At 50.9% G+C, this 21506-nt stretch overlaps 2 protein-coding genes across 17 annotated transcripts in view; both read right to left on the bottom strand.

Annotated features, from left to right (window-relative positions):
- GLE1 (GLE1 RNA export mediator) overlaps positions 1 to 191 on the bottom strand; it is a 44047-nt gene extending 43856 nt beyond the window's left edge. The window contains exon 1 of the mRNA XM_004269137.4: positions 13 to 191. Coding sequence (XP_004269185.1) covers positions 13 to 111 — 99 coding nt within the window. The 5' untranslated portion in view covers positions 112 to 191. The remainder of the gene's footprint in view (positions 1 to 12) is intronic.
- Positions 192 to 2116: 1925 nt separating this feature from the next.
- ODF2 (outer dense fiber of sperm tails 2) overlaps positions 2117 to 21506 on the bottom strand; it is a 30836-nt gene continuing 11446 nt past the window's right edge. For 15 of the 16 annotated variants that reach the window (XM_033427058.2, XM_004269138.4, XM_033427060.2 and 12 more), the window contains 16 exons: positions 20821 to 20981; positions 19907 to 20036; positions 19215 to 19346; positions 15803 to 15874; positions 14629 to 14700; positions 14391 to 14507; positions 13571 to 13756; positions 12937 to 13046; positions 11064 to 11199; positions 8641 to 8751; positions 8391 to 8495; positions 7202 to 7360; positions 5755 to 5855; positions 4107 to 4269; positions 3558 to 3683; positions 2117 to 3110 (listed from right to left, as the gene is read on the bottom strand). In XM_033427058.2, the coding sequence (XP_033282949.1) occupies positions 2922 to 3110; positions 3558 to 3683; positions 4107 to 4269; positions 5755 to 5855; positions 7202 to 7360; positions 8391 to 8495; positions 8641 to 8751; positions 11064 to 11199; positions 12937 to 13046; positions 13571 to 13756; positions 14391 to 14507; positions 14629 to 14700; positions 15803 to 15874; positions 19215 to 19346; positions 19907 to 20036; positions 20821 to 20981 (2070 nt within the window). In that variant the 3' untranslated portion in view covers positions 2117 to 2921. Of the gene's footprint in view, positions 3111 to 3557; positions 3684 to 4106; positions 4270 to 5754; positions 5856 to 7027; positions 7361 to 8390; positions 8496 to 8640; positions 8752 to 11063; positions 11200 to 12936; positions 13047 to 13570; positions 13757 to 14390; positions 14508 to 14628; positions 14701 to 15802; positions 15875 to 19214; positions 19347 to 19906; positions 20037 to 20820; positions 20982 to 21506 lie in introns of those variants that run through there. The other variant, XM_049711606.1, reaches the window with a different exon arrangement.

The following is a 21506-nucleotide window of genomic DNA, read 5'->3' as shown; positions in this document are numbered from 1 at the left end:
GCCACTGCTCACCTCGCCCCGCAACAGCCAATCGCGGTGGTAGCAAATGCGACCTTTCTCAGACCTGCGCAGCGCCTGCAGGGTCTCCCAGCAGCGACCCTCGGAAGGCATGGCCCGCCCCGCTACAGGTCTCCAGGGGCGCCGCTTGAGACAAAACAAGTCCTCGAATCAGCCGACCGGAAACAGGTGCTCGCTTCCGCTTCCGGGGCGCACACGTAGCGACGCAGTTCAATCCCGCCCCTAACGGCTGCATGGCCCCACCTCCGGCACTGAGCCCGCCCACCAACGCGCCTGCGCACAGGGCTTGGCCCGAGGCTCGCTCCCCTGCAGGGAGCTACGACCTGGGGGCTTCAGAAGGCTGGGCCTTCCGGGTTGCAGAAAACTGAACAGGTATTGATGAGCATGTGGAGAAATTGGAACCCTCATACATACGCTGCCAGTGGGACTCTAAAATGGGTCAACTCCTGTGGAAGACAGTCTGGCAGTTCATCAAAAGGTTAAAGAGGGACTTCCCTGGCAGTGGTTAAGACTCGTGCGCTTCCACTGCAGGGGGCGGGGGTTCCATCCCTGGTCGGGGAATTAAGATCCTGCCTGCCTGCGGCCAAAAAAGTTACCATTAACCCAGCAGTTCTACTAAATATATACGCAAAAGAAATGTGTCCACAAAAAACTGGTAGAATATTGAATTACTTGTAACAGCCAAAAAATGGAAACACGTGTGTTCGTCAACCAGTCAATAAAATATGGTGTATCCACAAAATGTGATATTATTGGGCCATAAAAATGAAGTACAAATACACGCTACGACATGAACCTTGAAAACATCGTGCTGAGTGAAAGAAGGCAGTCACAATATGGTATGATTTATGTGAAATGTCCAGAGTGACAAAGCCAGAGAAACAGACTATTAGTGGTTGCCAGGGGCTGGGGGGAGGGGAATGGGGAGCAGCTGCTAATGGGTTCCACTGGGGTGTGATGGCAATGTTCGAGAATTAGCTAAAGGTGGTGGTCGCACAACTTTGAATATACTAAAAGCCACTGAATTATACACTTTAAAAGAGTGAATTTTATGTGAATTATCTCTCAGTAAATGAAATGTTCACCATTGCCTGAGGCCAGCTTTAACTAGGACCCTTTAACTTTTGACCCTTTTGCCCATTTCATGGGATCTCAGTCTGAGGCAGAAAGGAAAACTCTCGAGTTTGAAGCAATATAAACATTTCCCACAAACTCTCTGGACTTTTTGGAATACAACATTTTACGAAGAAAAATAGAACGCTCTTGGGAGAATCCCAGCAATGGACCGGAAAAGAGGTGCTTCCCGCACCATCGTTACAAATAGCAGAACCCTGCACTGAGGAGGTTTTCATTAGTTTGGCAAACTAATGAAATGACAAACTATACAGAAATGAATGCACATCGGTGTAAGTTTGCCAACTGTTTTTTCTTAGGAAGAGCTTTCATACATTGTATGAAAGTTCAAGTCCATTTGTGTTAAGGGTGTGAAAATAGGCTTGGTTTTGTGGCAGTGGTAGCCGGTAGTAGTGATTTCAGTGACCTTCCTTGGCAAAATTAAAAGCTGGAAATAAAATTAAAAACAAACAAACAAAAAAACCCAAAACATTAAAAGCTGGAAACTACGCATGTCTCCAAAACGGGGGGGGGGGGGGGGATGGGGGGGTGGGGCGGTTCTGGTAATGGAATCCAGATGGCTGGGTGGGAGCCATTGCTTTTGAGGACATAGGGGAACTCCTGGACTTGGGTTAGAGTGGCTGAGAGAGGACCAGACTGGATCTCCCAGAGGTCAGTACCAGCATAGTACACCAAATTTGTTCTCTTCTCTCTGAAGAATTTTTTTTCTTTTAAATACAGGAAAATGTGAAGAGAACAAAAATAGCCCATAACCTTATCATTCAGAAAACAATTAACATTAAAAAAAATAGTAATACATACACATCCCATCTTCCTCCTAACAGCTAAAGTAGGCTGCCCTCACACACTGAGCAGTGCCCTTCAGTGTGTCTCCTCCAGGCCTTTCATGGGATTGTAAGTGAAAGCACGCAAAGGAGAAAGAGCCAGCCTGGCCAAAATGAAATGAGGAGTCTCACACACCAAGTCCTTTAAAAACGTTTACTGGCTCTCCTGCAGCATTTTACTGAATCATTTTTAGAAGAGGGCTGGGGCGGGTAAAGGAAATCATCCGATGGAGACTTAAATACTGATTATAAAAGCTTTTTGTAAAACAACGTACATGTTTCAAGAATAAATGCATTCCACAGATACAAACCTGGCGAAGAGAAAAATCAATGAGATTGGGATTGTACTTTTACAAGGCGAACTGGACATAAGCCCTCGAGTGTCTATTGGCAAGTGCGTGAGGGCAAGTGGCCTTGAGGAAACTTGGCCATGAGAGGTTTCCACTGGGCTTGGGAGGGGAGCACCTTGGGGAAAACACCATACCCGTGAAATAAGGGAAACAGCAAGTGAACATGAGGAGCGGTGAGGACCTCTGGCGAACAGCTCCTGCTGGTTCAGGTCAGGGAAAACGCAAGAGACAGTCCTAAAAAGAAGAGAGCTGTAAGGGAACTGGAGGGCAAGTCCAGTCCAAACATTCTCTTGGGAAAGGAATGAGCAAAGTCACGGTGAGTTACAATCTGACCCTAATAGTAGTAACTTTAAGGCCTGTCAGGGTAATTAAAAACTTCCGTCAGGCGATGCTGTCAGAGAGGAGAGAACGAAGTGGGTTCTGCTTCATCCCCTGCTGCTTCAGGCACTTTTCTGGAGCTAGTAGCTAAGACAAGACCCTGAACATACTTCATCACAGGACGAGAGAGGAAAACCAACAGGCTTTCTGGGTATGGCTTAGCAAAGCCTCAGTTCCCACGGCATCCATCCGAGCTCCTAGCCCAAGAGTGGCTGCCTTAGGCAGGAGGAGACCGGGAGCGGATGGGAGAGCTCGTTAGGTAGGAAGTGTAGGGACCATCCCCAAACACGTTGGCATAGGACGACTTCAGGAACTGGACGTAGTTCTGCATGCTGCGGTTGGTGCTCTCCGACTGCTCCAGGCGGTCTTTCAGGTCTTGCAGGCGGCTCTGGTAGCGGCGGTCAGCCTAAGAGGAGGAACGGGGCCGGGGCCAAGTGTGTGTGACATCCAGAACAGACAAACCCATAGCGACAGAGACTTTATTAGTGGTTGCCAGGGGTTGGGGCAGGGGAATGGGAGTGGCTGCTAACAGGTAATTTTCTTTCTGAAAATATTCTAAACCTGGATTGTGGTGATAATGGCACAACACTGAATATACTCAGAACCACTGAATTGTGCAATTTGAATGAGGGAATTTTACGGTAAATGCTGTCTTAACAAAACTGTTAATAAAAAAGGGGGTTGGCCTGGGATATCCTGAAGGGACGGGAAAGTGATGCGAGAAAAATAAAACCATGTCATATTCATAAAAACAACAGAACATCTTGCCCTGCAGGCGCCAGGAAGCTCAGATCTCAACCCACTCCCTTCTTGTCTGCTCCTACCCCGTCCTCCCACCCCCAGCCCGACTCACATCATCCCGGCTCCGCCGGAGCTGGCTGAGTTCAGTCTTGGTCCTGCTCAGCTGGGCCTCAAGGTCCAGGATTTTGTTCTGGGCTGCTCGCTCCTTGGAGGCTGCGTGCTCCTTGGTTTGTTCCACCTGCCAGAAACGCACAGAGGTGGGGCTGGCTTACCTGGCATGGGGAACACCTGGTAAAGAGAAGGCTGGGCCGCTCCCACTAACTGGTCTCGCTGCGGACAATTCTCTGGAGCCTCAGGGCAGGAGCAAACTATGGGGACAACTTCTGCAACCCCGCTTTACCTGCCCTTTGCCAACGCTCCATGAGTCATCACCTAAGACGTGGTACACCTGTCTGATGCCCACTCAGGCAGCAATCAAAGGAGCGGTTGTGAATAAAGTGCCAAGTCCTTTACGATAATTGCTCACTTGATCCTTATGATGATTTCATGAGGCAGGTACTACTTCTATGTGCCCATTTCTCAGATGGAGAGATAGGCTCAGAGGGGTTAGGCGATTTGTCCAAAGACACAGAGATAGGTTAGTAATAGAATTGAGACTGACCTGCCTCCTGGCATCTTCAATGGCGCTCTCCAACTGCCTCGCCAGGGTCCCACATTCCCGGGTTTTCTCTTCTAGTCGCAGCTGGGACTGGTGGATTGCCTCCTCCCTCTTGGCAATCACCTGTAGGAACTCGATATTCTGGGCACTGGTCGCCTCCAGTTTCCTAGGTGAAAGCATTCAATCAGATCCTGCTCGTCCCCCTGCCTGTCGGGTTCCACACAGCTGGGGGCTGCCAGCCACCCCGGGCTGGGGTTCTCATCACACCAAGAATCTCCAAGGAACAACAGGAATAAACCAAAGAAATCTGCTGAGCAGCAAGGCGGCAAGGAGCTGTACGAAGAGTGGGAGAAGCACAGACTGACCGCGGCTGTGCTAAGTCTGTATGTCATCACGTGTAATACAGCAACTTGCGGCTCAGGCAGGTGGGTTCCATCATGATTCCCACTTTACAGATGAAGAAACTGAGCCGAAGACAGCTGAAGTCATTGGCTGAGGCCAGCACAGCTAGCACGTCTGTCACCGAAACCTACATGCTTAACTTCTTCTGTTCACTGTTGCCTCCCTCAGCAAAGGGACTTCAGCTGCGCCACTCGACATCATACATGACCAGCCATGGGGCAGCAGTGACCATCCCGTGTGTACACATGGTCCCCGCTGCACTTCCAGGGCACCTTCCAATTTAAGGAGCTCTGCAAGTCCTGCTGAATCCAGCTACACCTTCGAGGCCAGCAGAGTAGAGGTGGAGCCCAGGGCAGACCACCTGCTTTAAGTCCCTGCTGGCAGGCTGTGTGAGCCACCTGGGCCAGTTACAGCCTCCTGGGACCCCAAGCCTTTCACCTCTGAAAACTGAGGCTCCAGCCCTCATTTTACAGATGCTAAAAGCCCTGGAGGAAGACAGTCTAAGTCGCAGCTTTGCCAAGTACCAGCTATATGACCTTGGGCAAGTCACTTAACCTCTCCCTGAGCTCAGTTTCCTCACATCTAAGATATCAACTCGTATATACTAACATATATGGCACAGTTTTGCATGCCGGGTAGTAATGCTAAGCCCTTTGAGGATTATCTCATGGAGGACTCACAATAATCCCATGAGCTGGGTTGTTATCCCTACCTTGGTCCCTTTCTCAAGGTGAGTAAACAGAGGTTCAAAGGGTGAAATGACTTGCTCAAGATCACAATGCAGGTTAAGTGGCCAAGTTGGGACCAAGGCCCAGAGCTTCTGATTCCAAAATGTGTCCTCTTTACCCGACTGCTTCCAACAGTCCATGAGGAACAGGGAAGAACAGATCAGAAAGGTCTTGGGAAGGACGATCGGGAACAAAGAGCAGAATGGGGGGAGGCCCCCACCGCAGCGTCCTGGCCCTGCCCGTTTGCTTGGACGAAGCATGCCTTTCTGATAGGTGATGCCTATGGATGGTCTGACCTTGATCACACTGCTATGGAGCGTCCCCCCTGGCTGGAGAACGCCTTCCTCTCTCCCACAATGCCTACCACTGCAATGGAAGCAGCTTTTCCTCTAAGGTCTGCCTAGTACCTTCCAGGGCCTTGAGTCCCTCAAACACTTCTGCACACTAGGCCCAAAGCAGCTAAGTGGCTGAAAGTCTCAGGTCCTAGGAAGAGGACAGAGATGGGACCAAGTGCCTCTAACCTCTCCAGTTCATCCACCTTCAGACTCAGCTGTTTATTTTCCTTCTGGGAAGCCTGATGTTTCTCTCTTGCCATCTCCAGCTTGTCCCCCTGATGTTCGATCTAAAATGACAGGAACACAGACTGGTTTACGAAAGAACTTCCCGGTACAGCCCTCCCTTCTCCCTGTGACCTGTCATCCACACCCAGGAGAGAGGCACACTGCCCTCAGCAGGCATCTGAGTCTCAACGCACAACCTGGAGGAGAGGGGAGAGCGGGGACAGGTTAGGCCCGACCCCCGAGACTGAAGGCTTTCCTGCGCCGAGAGAAGCCAGCTTCGATCCTGAAGAGCCACGACAACACTTCCTTGATCAGGAGAGGCCAGTCAGTGGGATCTGGGCGGACGTGAGAAGGCAGAAGCAGACGGCAGGCCTAACTGGCCCACATGACACACCACGGAGCTTTACCGAGGATGTAGTTGGGACCGCTGAGTTCATTCTTCTTAAATGGGGACAAATGCAGGCAAGGCCACAGGAAATCTACTGAGTCCTTCAGGCTGGCAAGTTTGAGAAGTTATCCAGAAGGCTGCCTTCTGCAGAAGCCTCAGACGTCTGGGCCTGAAAGGCCCTGAGAATGCTCAGGTTCAAGAGAAGCCTGGTGATTTAAGAGTGCTGAGAACCTGGGCTTGGGAACCAGACGGAGCTGGCTGGGTTCCAATCCCTGTTGACAAGTATTAGCTCTGTGACCTCAGGCAATGACTTCTCCCCTCTATGCCCTGGGCTGCTTTCTGTAAAATGGGGAAAATAAGACCCCTTGCAAAGTTCCCGGGAGAATTCAATGAGGGAATGCTGGAGCACCGAGCACGTGCTCAAACAATGGTAGCTACTTTCACTGGTACTACAAGGAAGCAGGTTAAGAGAGGGGAAGGGTCTTGCCCAAGGTCACAGTGCAGACGAGAGGCATAGCATTTCTTAGACACTGTAGGCTTGGTTCCAGTAACCCAGAGGCAGACTGCTTCTGGTAGAAAGGAAGTCCTCTTTCAGGACCCCTAGCTCAGGCAAGGGGTCTGTTAAGACTACGGAAAGGCAGCTAAAGCAAGAGAAAGATGGAAAAAAAGAAAACCTATGGCTTGGTGTCTGCTGGTGGCGCATGGCTGAGGGCAGCAGCGGAGCGGGAAGGGCAGAGGCTGGCGGAGCCTTGGAACCCTCGGGGAGGGGCAAGAGCAGGAGGGCCCGGCAGCTCCAATCGAGTGGCGGCTCCTATAACTACAATCACATTGTGCAGACACAAGGCATTTGGCACACCAGACTTTTATTTCACAGCACTGATGATAGCTCACTCCTCTGAGAAAGCGGCAGCCAAGAAAAAGGAAGTGGTCCTCCCTGGGGGCCGGGGGGCGTGCAGCTCATCTTGGTAAGCGGGCCCCTGCTCGGGCTAGTTCGTGGGAACCTTTCTGCCAGTCCCTTACCCGGCTGCGCAGGTCTGATATGATGGCTGTGAGGTCGATATTCTTCCTCTCATAGCCCTGCAGCTGGTCTTGGCACTCTGCCAGCTTAGCCTCTGTGATCTTGAGAATATCAGGCAGCTGCTGCAGGTCAGCCAGCTGGGACTGGAACTGCCTCCGCGCCTGGAGTGGGAGAGAGGGGCCCACCGTTGGGAAGGGCCTGGCTGTTGAAGAGGCCAGGCAGAGTGCTTTGGATTTAGGGCAGGGCCGCCCTTAGTTCCCAGAAAGGATCCTGAAAGATCCACGGGCAGAAGTGCGGCCTCCCTGCAGGCCACTGAGGGTATCTAGCTGATCTCTGGGGGGACACACTTGGCCCTGACTGGCCACTTGAGCCTGCCACTCCTTCAGTCATTGAAGAATAATGGCAACCATGTAGCAAACTCCAGGACCCAGGCATTACTCATTAAATTCATACAACAACCTATTAAGTAGGTGCCATTATCCCCATATAAGGACGCTGAGGATCAAAGGATCATTTGCCCGTGGTCACTCAGCTACAAATTGGCAGAGGCAGGATTCAAGTCTAGTCTAACCTCAAAGCCCCTGGGAAGGCAATCACAATGCTCTAGGTCAGAGGGAAAGCTACGGCCTATCTGGGCTTAGTGCATCCTTGTATTAACGAGGAGCCTGAGGACTAGAGAGAGGCAGTGACTTGCCCAAGGTTATGCAACAAGTTAATGGCTGAGCCTGGACTCAATCCATCTCCAAGGTTACTATTAAGATGACCCCTTTGCTTCTAGAGAGACAAGTCATCTCTAGAAGAATAAGGCTCTTTGGGGAAGGGGACAGGAGGAACACTTTCGGTTGGCACAAAATAAAGACACCACACAGAATGAAATAGGCACAGCTAAGGCCTGACAGATCTGTGGATTTGAATCCACTTGGATGTTCCAAGCAGGGGAACTTTTTTTTAAGGAAAGTGAAGAAAGAAGGTAATCAGGATGAGAAAGAGGGATAATGAGGAAGCAGGAGAGAAGGAAGAGATGAGACGAGGAAGGAGAGAGTATGTACACAGTAGAGTGGACCAGCCCAGCAATAAGAACCTTCATGAATCTCTGTCATCCACATCGGAAAGGGCCAATGACAAACAAGACGGACAGACTGACAGACATGGGACTGGGTAGGGGAAGAGAGCGAGGAAGGGGAACAATACCGTTTCAATCTCTTTGTTCATCTCATCTTTAAGGATCTTGTTCTCTTTGTCACAGCGTTCCAGCTGGGCAGCCACTTCATCAGCCTCCAGCCTGGTCTTCATCACCTGGGGACCAAGAAAGCATCGGGCCATCTTGGGCAGAGCCAAGTTTTGGTGAAAAACACCTTCCCAGGAGAGGCCTTATGGTAAGTCTCCATCCCAGCCTGCTGGGAGGCGCTGCCCTGGCAGGCTTGGCACCTGAGAGGCCTACCTGACTCTTATAGTTGTCAATCATTCCCTCGTAGTTCTTAACCGATGCCTTCAGTTGCTGAACCTCGACGTGCGCCTGGCTGAGTTTCTCCTCCATAGGGGTGAAGCTAGCCTAGAAGGGATGGCTCGTCGGTCACCAGCGGGAAGGTTCCGGGGCAGGTGGCCATCCCAACCCCAGCTCCTACTCCGAGGGGCCAGCAAAGGGAAGCCCCACCTACTCAAACCCACACCAGCAGTTTTCCTCAGAGAGGCACCAGGGCAGGATTCCTGATAAGACCAACTCAAGTGCATACAGATGCAAATAAGAGACTCCTGTGTTTTTTGTTCTTATTACAAAAAGCAGTACATTATGGGGGAATTCCCTGGCGGTTCAGTGGTTAGGACTCAGTTCAGCACTTTCACTGCCAGGGGCCCGGGTCCAATCCCTGGTTAGGGAACTAAGATCCCACAAGCCTTGCGGCTTGGCCAAAAAAAAAAAAAAGAGCACTACATTATCACTAAAGAAAAGGGAGATAAAACCAAGAAAAATGAATCATGATGCCTTATTATATGGCTATATATTGATAACCGTGTAGCTATTTTATTTTTTCCAATAAGAATGGGATTATGATATACTTACTGCCTTGCAACGAACTTTTTCAATTAACAAGTAAGTTGGGAACTACTTCTCTCATCAGTGAATGTTCTCCTACAACCCAAATGCTCACCTTAGCAGATGGGACAAAATAAATCACGGTATCTCAAAAAAATAACAAGCAATCATTTAAAAGAGATAAAGCAAAAAAAAAAATCTAAAAAGATATCCACGGAATATGGTTGAAGGAGAAAAGCGAGCTGCAGAATAATGGCTGGATGAATGGATGTGCATGTGTTTGAATGTGTATGTGAGTATCAGGGGAAAAAACTGGAAAAATACACATCTACGGTAACAGGGACCTTCACTTCTATATAACGTTTCTGTGATGTTTTCAACTTTCACTATGAGCATATTTTATCTTTGTAATGATAACAGCTAGGAAAATACACTTCTACAATCATTTTGAACAGTCACACTGTGTTTCACCACACAGACATACCATACTGCAACCAATACCCCAGCTAATTGTTAGACACGGGGCTTATCTGTCATTTATCCAACAATTGCACTACAAGAAATGAGATACTACTATCCTCCCACCAGAGTGGCTAAAATGAAGAAGATGGACAATACCAAGTATTATCTCACATATCCCTGATGGGAGCGGAAATCTGTACAACCGCTTTACTATTTGGTGACATCTACCACAGCTGAATTTGTGTACACCACCTGATGACTTGGCATTTCTATTATACTTCAAGGTATAGAAACTGTAAAAATACACCAAATATATGCACCAAAAGAGGTACAAAGACGTTCTACAACCCAAATGTCCACCGACAGGAAAATGGATAAACACATCGTGGTACATTCATACACTGCACTGCACTGAGAATGATGAACTGCCACACATGACATGGGTAACTTCCACAAACATAATGCTGACTAAAAGCCATAAAGGCCAGGCACAAAGTTCAAAACCAGGCAAACTAATCTGCGGTGACAGAAGTCAGGATAACCGTGCCCTTGGCAGGGGGTGTCTGTAACTAGGCAAGGTCACCGGGGTGCTGGCTTTAAGGTTCAATCAGGGTGACTGATGGACAAAGTTACATTCATTTTGTGTACCTTTCTGTATTATACTTCCTTAAAATCAATTTTACTTAAAAAAAGTCAGTAATAAATAAATAGATCTAGATGTTATTGCCCAGATCAACTAAAAACCAAGATCCAACCTGGCTCTGCAACATCTACCTCTTTTCGGTTGCCTCTCGCCCTCGGTGTGCTGGGAGGGTGTAGAGGGAGTGGTTAAGAGCTAGTGGTTAGAGCCCCAGGGTCAGACTGAGGTTCAAATCCCAACTCCAACGCTTCCAAGGGCAAAATCTTGGCAAGAAACTTAAACTCTAAGCTTCAGTTTCCTTATTCTGTAAAGTAGAGATAATAATTACACTATTGGGAGGCTAAAGTGAGAATTAATGCAGGTGAAGGGGCCCAGTAGTGCCCCAGAAGAGTCAATGTTAACCTCAAAGTCAGGTCCATCTCACGTGCAGGGGCTGACTGTCATGCTAAGCACTTCACATGCATCACCACCTTCTCACAAGGACCTCATTTCCTCCCGCTGAGGAAACTGCAGCAACACAGGAGGAAACGTCCCGTTCAGGTCCTGCAGCTCTAAGAGGCAGAGTCAGGACTTGAATCCAGGTCTTTCCGACTCCAGAACAAGCCCTCTTATCACGCTGCTGCCTCCAGGCCCTCTGAAGGCCCCGGTGGTCATCTCTGGGGCCCAACCAGGAGTACCATCAGCCTCTGCTCTCCACCCAACCGTCCTGGTCCCGGCTCTCACTACCGACCTTCAGCCTCTCATTCTCTAGCTTGAATGCGGAGTACTCGGCAGTCTGCCGGTGTAGTCTCTCCACCAGGCTGTCCCGGTCTTCCCGCATCTTCTCCTCCAAGGTTTGTTGTTGGTTTACAAGATCTGTCACCCGGCTGGAAGGTCACAAAGTGAAAGCAGACAGAATCAATTCCACAGGTTGTGAGCAGCCCTGGACTTGGTATGGAGTAGGGCCAAGTGTTCCTACCCAGGTCACCCATGTCTCTCTTCCTGGCACCTGCCTGCTCCCCAGTCTCCACCCTGAGGAGCAGCTGCCCTGCCACTGCCGCCTGTGGCATTCCCAGGTATCCCACTTCGTATTAACAGCCTTTTAAGGTTTGTCTCTCATACCACCCCCTCCAAGAAGCCTTCTCTGTTGTGATCCTCCCGTGAGGCTGAGACACTCCCTGAAGACAAAGTCCAGAGACACAGTCCCTCCCCAGCTCCCCACGGCACCCCCTGGATCTCTTAACCCGTTAGGAACTGAAGTTAGGACAGAACTCGCAGGCCCAGTGGTCAGGGATAACCCCAGGCACCCGTCTCCCTCAGACACATATTCCACTGGGGTTCTGTCTCCTCCAGTCGAGGGCAGGTGCCATGAGCAATAACAAGGCACAAGCTTCCCTTGCTCCCTTCCCCTACCCGCAGGCCCTCAGCAGGGCTATAATCCAAGAATAGAGACTGAAGAGAAGAGCACTGGGGCTTTTGACTGTAGACCCACCTGATACTGCAGAACCTTTGCACAGTGTATGTTTTCAGTATTGATAAATTACAGTTCACCACTCAGCAAATATTTAGTGAGTACTGACTAGGCCCAAGGAAACGCCTTGTATTGGTTTACTGGCAAACTCCTACGCAACTTTATTTTTTAGTTTTTAATTTTTTTAATTTATTTATTTCATTTATTTATTTTTGGCTGCGTTGGGTCTTCGTTGCTGCACACGGGCTTTCTCTAGTTGCGGCGAGTGGGGGCTACCCTTCGTTGAGGTGCGCAGGCTTCTCATTGCGGTGGCTTCTCTTGTTTCAGAGCACGGGCTCTAGGCGAGCGGGCTTCAGTAGTTGCGGCACGCGGGCTCAGTAGCTGTGGCTCGCGGGCTCTAGAGCGCAGGCTCAGTAGTTGTGGCACACGGGTTTAGTTGCTCCACGGCATGCGGGATCTTCCCGGACCAGGGCTCGAACCCATGTCCCCAGCATTGGCAGGTGGATTCATAACCACTGTGCCACCAGGGAAGTCCAATGCATTTGTTTTTTTACTGCTGTAACCTTCAAGGCCAACACATAGCCTGTTATATAGTATGCTCGATAAGTATCTTTAAATGAATGATCACATGACTATAGCTGACTCTGAGAATGGTCACTGTTGACAGTTCACCAGTGGCAAGAAAGGTATGAGTTCAGTCACCTTCAACTTGAGGCCACTTTTGCCCCCTACTCCCAGGCCATACCTCTGACCTACTGACTGGTGGACAAAACGACTGAGAGAAGACAGAGGGATTACCAGCTGCCCTGTGCCCCAAGGACAGGAAGGAGGATACCTTCCTGGGTGCCTGTGCCCATTTCCCATGCTGTGCAGACTGCGGCCCAGCTCAAGCCCAGGTGTGAGCAGAGAAGGCCCCTGCATAGTGCCTGCCGGGGGGTAGGATGCTGGGGCGGGGGCTGGCACCAGGACCCAGGGTCCAACCAGAAGGCCCACCCCAGGGCCGCCCACAGCTCAGTCCGATGCAGTCCCTGACCAGACGAGACCAGATGGCAGCTGTGTGAGCGACGTGAGCTGTCGCGGGTTGCCTGGCGCCGTGCACTGGCACACCCCCTCCTCCCATTGGCCCACACGCCCTCTCCTAACACAGACGTACTCGTTCAGGACAATAATTTCCAGCTCGAGGTCCCCCTTGTCTTTCACAACTTGGTTGTAGCGGCTCCTCCATGATTCCAGAGTGGATAAAGCTTCAGCAACATAAAGATCCTGGGAACATGGGACAGAAGGGTCCATCAGCCTGGTGTCACCGCTGAAGCCAAGCGAGCTGGGAGTCACCCCAGGTCACCCCTCACCCTGATAACTTCAACCTCACTCCTGAAATTCCTTCCTAGAAGCACTGAGAGTGAACTGGGAGCCCAGCTGTTGCTTTTCAGTTTCCAGCATCCCACGCGCCCTGACTGCAAATCCTTCCTTAACTGTCATTCCCACCCACAATATGGATGTGGTTAAAATGTCCCACAAACCCTCCACTTGTCTCCAGCCAGCTGCCCACCCCCATCGTCATCCTTTTACCCATTTACTGCCCCCCCGCCTCTCCCTCCACCCAGCAGCCAGCAGTCCTCCCAGCTCATTCACCCTTTTCCACTGCCATCTTCCTCTCCGTTGGCCCACCCGCCCGGCCACCTCTACTCAGCTTTTCACCTCTCCCTGCTCAAAGCAGCCATTCGCTGGCAGCCAACCCACCCCCGACCCTTCACCATCGGCCAGCCCTTCTCGGGGAGGCCTGCTACCTTGTCAGCAAGCTGCACGTGCAGCTGCTCAGCGTACTCCTCACTCTTCTCAGCTCGTTCTTTCTGGGCTCGGATGGCCCTCTTCAAGGACTCTTTGTCTCGTTCTCCCTTCTGCTTCAGTTCCTTCAGCTGCTCCATGATGGCCTCCACTTCCACCTTATGCTGGTTTCCGCTGCGCTCCAGGTTCTGGGAGAGGACGGCCCGGGAGCAGGTGCGGGGAGAGGGACAAGGAAGGCCGGGAAGGGGCAAGGCAGAGAGTAGAGGTGAGAGGGGACGAGCAAAAAGAAGGAATGAGGGAGAGAGAACTCAGGTCAACTGTGTGGAGGCATAAAGCTCCCACAGTGCAGAGCAGAGGTGGAGGCCCTTCCCAGCTCTCCGTAGCACCCCTCCCATTACTGAACCCACTGGGGTCTTAGTGTGAAGATAGAGCTCTTCTGGAATCCTTCCTTGAACTCAGCATAGTGGTCAGAGATATTCCTCAGCCCCTCAGCAGAGCTGTGACCTCAGCAGGTCCCTGGCTCAAAGATGCAAGCTGCATTGGAGCCCACCCCCTACCCCATGGGTAGTTATGAGAACTAAAGGCCTAAGGGATTAAGTGATTGGCTCAGGGGCATGGCACCCAATTGGTCACCGCTGGGAAGGGCACCCAAGACCCTCAGGGTCCACTGCTCTTGCCACTGGCTCAGAGTGCTTTGGCAACAGCGGCCCTGTACACCTTTAGGGCAAAGCCTTCCTGAGTGTGAGAGCCTTAGCCAGGTCACTGCCCTTCGAATGCCAGGCCCCGCCCCCTCCCTTCCCCACTTGTGGGGCTGGCAGGTACCTTGATCTGCATGCAGAGGCGACTGTTCTCTGCCTCTTTGCACCGAAGCTGTGCCTGCAAATGCCCACGCATGGTCTCCATGGACTTCGAAAGCTCAGATGCTGTCTTCGCTTGAGCCTTTGGAGAGACAGAGAAAGTGGCAGAGCCGGGGTTTGAACCCAGCTCTCTGGTTCCAGAGCGCACTCTACCCACTAAGCTCTGCTGGCCCATATAGAGGAGCAACTGCTGGGGACGGTACCTTCTCACATTGTATTTCCTGGAGGAGCTCTTCCACCTCCTTGTCTTTGTCTTGCAGCAGTAATAGCAGGCGCTGGAGAGGGCACACACACACTGTCTGAGCTCCCTGCGAAGGGTGAGGAGGCCCCGCCCAGGGAGGACAAACACTCCTGTGAGTGCCTGGTCACTGGGCCCAAGTCCCAAATACATTGGCCCAAGTCACAGAGACCCTAGCAGGAAGCACCCAGCATCTGTATCACAATTTTTTACAATTTAAAATAATGCTAGTTGTGGGACACACTGAAACACAGACTCACAAAACACTAAGGAAGCCCCATAATCCCCCACCCAGAGATCACCATTGTTAGCACACATTAAAAAGTCAGATACCTATTTTGCACTATAACCACATTTACCATAGTGTGATTAAATCTTCTATATCTTTTGAAAAAGCACCTTAACATTTCAATTTACGGATGTATCATAATTTGATAAGGCTCTCGAGCTGGGAATGCAGGTTTAGGCATTATCACCATGACCGTTGAATCCCCTACAGCGATGTTCGGCCAGGCACCGAGGGCCAAGGGCCAAACCTCAGGAACCATGGTCTCTATTTCTTTCTTTCTCTTGGAGACTCCCAACAGGCATTAATACATGAAAGGCTCCAAAAGGTATTGTAGTTAAGCAGCTGGTTTAGCTTGTCATTCAGCCTGGGCAGCAGTTCCCCAAATTTATTTGGCCATGGATCAACCCCCCCTTTTGTTTCTTGTACCCATTAACACCTTGAGGAACTCAGGGTTCTATGGAACAGACTTTGGAACATGCTGCCTTGGGAGAGATTCCTTGGGAGGATTGGAATTGTTGAGTCAACAAGTCTGCACCATAATACAAATACGGAAATTCAGGGAACAGACTCTGACGATTTACAAATCCATCACCGTCATCACCATCCCTCATGCTGATGTCCAGCTTGGTGGTTCAAGCTCTCGAGTGATTGACTAGACAAGCCCGGTGGGGCAGGAGGGACAAGCCCGGTGGGGCAGGAGGGACGGGGATATGTGTTTCATGATTTCACAGATCATGAAACTAAGACCCAAAGAAAAGTCAGAGCGGGGCTCCAGCCCTCCTGCTGCCACTCAGCACCTCTACGCCATCGCCTATACCCCCTGGAGCAGGCAGGGGGAGCTGTGTGTTACCGCTTTCTCGGAGTCCGCCTCTGCCAGCCGTTTCAATAATGTTCCTTGTTGCTCCATCAACTTTTCGGAATCCTTCAAGGGAAGGCAGGGAAAGCCAACTCATTAAGCAATAAACTGACATGTCTACATCCTCTAGGTCCTGTTCCTTTTCTAAAAATTATACTTCTAATGATAGAAGTAGTAAATTATATTCTCATTATAAAATATTTAATGAAAACCGATAAAGTCCCCCTCATCCCTACCTCCAAATCCAGCCCTGCTGTTATGAGTTCGGACTGTCCTGCCCATCCTTTGTCTATGCATTTATACGTAGCTACACCTAGAGAAGTATCTTTTGGAGGATGAGGGGTGGGAAGGGATTAATGTGTAATTTTACCAAAATGATATCATACTGTATTTTTGTGTCACAACTGGATTTTTTAACCACAGTTTTATTGAGATATAAATTCAGATACAAGTCACCAATTTGAAATGTATAATTCAATGGTTTGTGGTATATTACATTATAATTTTTTTAATTGTGGTAAAATATAACAAACTTTTTCATTTTAAGTGTAAAATTCAGTGGCATATGGTACATTTCCAATATTGTGTAACCAGCATTACCATCTAGTTCCAGAATTTTTTCATCCCCCTAAAAGGAAACCTGCACCTGTCAAGCCGTCAGTCTCCATTTTCCCTTCCCCCCAGCTCCCCCCAAACCCCTAATCTGCTTTCTTTTTTAGGGGGCGGGCGCACCACATGGCTTGCAGGATCTTAGTTCCGGGACCAGGGATTGAACCCAGGTTCCAGCAGTGAAAGCACTGAGTCCTAACCACTGGACCGCCAGGGAAATCCCCAACCCCTAATCTGCTTTCTGTCTCTAATATGCCGTGGCATTTTTTAACTTCTCCCCGTAACCTTTGGGCAATAAGGTGGTTCCCAGGCTTTGCAGCTGTAAACACAGCAGCAGTGGACATGTTGGGCACGTACTAAGTGTCTCTCCAGGATTGATACAAAGAGTAAGAATGGCTGGGCCCGAAGATCTGTGATTTGTGGCAGGTGACATGCCCTGCAAAATGCCTGCACTGACGCACACAAACAGGACGTGAGAACGCCGGGCAGTAGCCAGCCTCTGCCTGTTGCCAGTCTTGCCAGCATGAATCCTGCTGTTTTAGTTTGCATTTCCCTATTTATGCATATGCTTATTAACCATTTAAGCTTCCTCTTCCCTGGACTGCCTGCTCACACCTTTGCCCACTCTCGCACAGGGCTGTGTCTTTGAACTGTCTCTATTCTTCGCAGTCACCTAAATAAAGTGTCCCTAGAAGAAGTCTCACCCCCCTTTCCCTTTCAGTCCCACAGGTCACCTTCGCAGGCTAAGAGAAAAGGACTCCCTGGTCCCAAAGTTTCCCAGGAACCTAGGAACCGGGGGAAGACAGCATTATGGGTTCTCTAGCAACAAGAGGAGGCAAAGAACGTAGGACGAAAACCTAGGCCAGGGACCCAGAGCCTGAAGCTATTCTCACTGCCCTGACAGGCCATGCCCTCTGAGCCTCCAGGGGACTCTACACAAACTAACACACCATCTCACCAAATCCCCTGCTCTAAGGAGCCAGGCACTATCACCACCCCCATTTCACAGACGAGGAGATCGAGGCTGGGAGAAGTGAGGTGAGCTGCCTGAGATCACACAGCCAGAGATGGCAGAGCTGGGCGCTAAGCCAAAGGACTCCAGAGCCAGAGCATTCCCCCAGCACACTGAGTACTCCCCAGTAAGCACTGCAGCAGGGCTGTGGTCCTGAGGGCCACATGGGCGGGAGGAGGCGAGAGCCTGTACAGAACCTGGAACGCCTGCTGTGGTGGGAGTTTAAATTAGCTGACCCTTCACCTCCAACTGGAGATTCTGGGATTCCGGGATTCCCGGATTGTAGGCGCTAAGAAGGTGAAAAGGGAAAAAACTGGTAGGAAGACGTTTTCTGAAGCCCCATCCCCCCCACCGCCCCCAGTCCCAGGACAAACAGCAGCGACAGCCACCATTTACCAAGTACCCACTGCATGCCAGGAGTACGCACAGTCCTTGTCCACACATCACTTCTAAGTCCCTCACAACCCCACATGGAAGATGCTATTCCCATTTTATAGGTGGGAAAACTGAAGCCCAGAAAGGTAAAAATCACCCACCCATGAACACTGAGCTGGAAATGAAACAGATAAAACTATTTTAAGAGAATAATTTAGCTATAACTAGTAACATTCATAGAAATATATTCTGGAAACCCTCAAGTACACCAGGATAGTACAGACGAATGCGCAAAGTAACACTTGTAAGAGCAAACAACCAAAAATTGTCTCCATCAACAGAAGAGTGGGTAAATAAGTTGTGGTATTGTCATAAAATGGAATAGAGCAGTGAAAATGAACTACCTTAGGTTTCAAGGATAAAAATGGACGGATCTCATAAAAACATTGATTGAAAAAAGCCAACTCAGAAGAAAACATATGGAACAATATCATTTATGTAAAGTTTGAAAACATGCTAAACAATACTATATGTTTCTTAGGGATACATATATAAGTGAAAAACTCAGATTCCAGATAAAGTTTCCCTCTGATGGGAAGATGAGGTTACTGCCAAAGGAGACACCAAGAGGGATTTAACCATGTAGACAAGGTTTTGTTTGGAAAGCTGGATAGTGGGTACACTTTTACTTATTTTAAATATTAATTTTTAAACTACAAACAAAGGAAGTTGACACTGTTTTTTTAAAAAAGTTAAACTAAAAAAAATATCTCATCAGGACGGGCTTTTTTTTTTTTTTTGACTGCGTCTCGAGGCTTGCAGGATCTTAGTTCCCCAGCCAGGGGTCGAACCCGCGCCCACGGCAGTGGAAGCGCCGAGTCCTAACCACTAGACCGCCAGGGAAGTCCCAGCATGGGCATTTTGAGACTCTCGGTATCCCTTTGGTTTAGAACCAAACAGGAAGAGAGCTGTTTATACTGTCAGTCTTTTCAGAGTCATTTGCTAACATAAAATATATTTCAGAGACCACCTTTTAAGAAAACAAACTGATACCATACAATGTGTCCGCCAGCCATTAAGCCGCCTGCTTCACCAAAACTCAGGTCTGGTCTTCTCCCCGCTTTGTCGCATGACCCCTGGGATGGGCTGAACCCCTGCCTGACTCTCCACTGCTCTTCTGACTTTCAAGGTCCTTCCTGTGCCACCAGGCCCACTTCAACAACGAAGACAGCACTCGTCTACCAGATGCCCAGCATTTCACATGAATGATTTCAGCAAATCTTTCTATGGCCCCCTCAGGTCAGGCAGGCACCAAGAATATTTTCTTTTTACAGACAGGAGCCTGCGGTGCTACAGGGCCACGGCTCCGAGTGAGCACTGGGTAGGGGTGCGGCTAGGACCGCAGCTCACCTCTTTGCAGTGCTGTTCCCTTAGCAGTTCTCGGAGGGTGCGGTTGGTCTCCTCAAATGTGCTCAGCTTCTGCAGGAGAAGTTCCTTCTGCCTCGTTAGGGTGTTGATGTCCGTGCAGGTCATTTGTTTCTCCTGGAAGACAGCAGGCAGTCTTGCCAGGCACGGGTGGAGAAGGGAAGAGCTGGCACAGGGAGTCCCCATGGGGAGCTTAAGAGGTATTGGTGCCAGGCAGCCCAGGCAAGAAGAGCTGGGCAAAGGCAGGCTTCCCGGAGGAGGCAGACCTGGAAGGATGGGCAGGTTCTGAGCCTGCTGAGAACACCAGGTGGGGAAAAGGTCAGGAGAGTTCAGTGTGGGCGAGTGCAGTTAGGGCGGGCTTCTTGGACGAGGTGCGCTTCCTGGACGACAACATTTGGTGGCTGATACTGGCAGGAATCAGACACGTGCCTTGACTCACTGTGATCCCAGGAGACCCACGATGACATCTCAGAGGCCCTGGCTACCAAAGGTCAGCCTCGAAGGTCAGGCCCCAGAAGTGAGAAGAGGGGTGGGGGTCGAGGAGTTAAGTGTGCCCTGCCCTGGCCTGAAGATGTCATAAAGTCAGCATGAAGACTGCGGAAAGACCCCGCCACGGTGTGCAGCTGCCCCCGCTCTGGGCCCGGCCCCGGCACTGGGCGGTTGGGCTGGCCACCTACCGTCTTCAGTTTCCCGATGGTATCCTTCAGGGCCATGACTTGTTTGGCCGCAGCAGCCCCATCCATTTCAGCCTCCATCAGCTTGGACATGAGGCACTCCTTCTCCTGCTGGAGGTGTTTCTTCTGAAGCCTGGGCCCAGAAAGAACAGGGCTCTGTGAGCCCTCCCAGGCCCCTGCCCACCTGGAGCTCCGACGCTCACCTCACAATGCCCTGCGAGGCTCATCTCCTGGTCAGGGAACAGTGGGGGAGGGGGCAGGGATGGCCCTTCTGGCCCGAGTGGCCTTCTGGAAGGACACCTGGTCACCAGAGCAGGGCCTCCACACCGGGGGACATTATGCCACCTGCTTGTCTCTCAGACAGAAATCAGTGTCACCTCGTTCCCCAGCCACTGCCATGGCCACCTAACTACCATCTTCAGATCCACTTTTGAGCCCTCCCCTCCACTCTCCCCATTGGAGCCAAGTCTGGTCACACCACTTCCCGCTTCGAAAACCCTTCTGTGGCTCCCAACCGCCCTCGATGCAAACACCCCGAAGTGGCCACCAAGAGCCGGCCCCTGCCAACCTCCGTGGCCCCCCTTCCCCTCGGCCCACCCTCTCCCCTTGCTCTGTCCCGCTTTTCATTTCTTAGTCTCAAACTCCTCCCGCCCTGGGGCCTTCCTGCAAGATGTTCCTGCTACCTGGCGTGTTTTCCTCCCCCGCACTCACCTGCCTAGCACCTGGCCATCCTGCCGGACTCCCGTTGTTTCCAGAAAGGCCTCCCTGATGCCCTCCCCCCGGAACTCTGCAGGGCCCTCTTCCCTGACCGGGAATCATGAGCGCGTTAGTGACTCTGTTGAACACTGTAACCCGGGCTAGGCTGGTGCTCGGGCAGCCCCGCAAGAGGGAAGGTGCCCAGGGCAGTGCCGCCTTACATGGTGAAGTCCTTCTCCTCCTTGATGCGCTCGATGCTGTGCCGCAGCACCGTGTTCTCGTGCTCGGTCTCGGCCAGCTCTTGGGCCACCTCCTCCAGCTCCTCCTTGCGTTCCTCCAGGAATCTTTTGGCCATCTGGCGCTCTCCCTTCTGCGTCTTGACCTGTGCAGGGGCATGCAGGCAGGGGCCACTGAGGGGAGGAGCTCCTCTCCACCGCATCTCAAGGTCCGCTGCTTTGGACAAAGCAAGGGGCACCTCCGATTGAGCACTCCATACTACTGAGGTCCTTTGGGCGCAAGCTCAGTCAATCGTCACAAAGACTCTGGACAGACACGATTCCTCTCATTTCCTCGTCACTGAGGAAAGGGAGCAAAGGGAGCCTGAGTGACTTTCCGGTTGGGGACAGAGCCAGGATACAAACGGTTGTTCAGCTGGCACTCCACGGGAGGAGAGATGTCACAAAAAGGCCCCTGCCCCTCGGGCTGTGGAGAAAGGCGGGCCTGTTGCCAGGCAGCCACCAGCCGCAGGTTCTCCAAGAGGGCCCTGGGCCCCAGTCGCAGGGGAGGACTAAAGACACAGGCCCCGTCAGCAGCCGCAACGAGGATTCCACGGCAGCTCCACCAACTTATTAGTTGGGGGCCTTGGACTTCCAGGTTGTTTCCAATTTCATTGCCACATCCCACCCAA

Source organism: Orcinus orca, chromosome 6, assembly GCF_937001465.1.
Source record: "Orcinus orca chromosome 6, mOrcOrc1.1, whole genome shotgun sequence".
Taxonomy (NCBI): Eukaryota; Metazoa; Chordata; class Mammalia; order Artiodactyla; family Delphinidae; genus Orcinus; species Orcinus orca.
The sequence above is the reverse complement of the archived record's forward strand: the minus strand, read 5'-3'. Positions and strand labels throughout refer to the sequence as shown.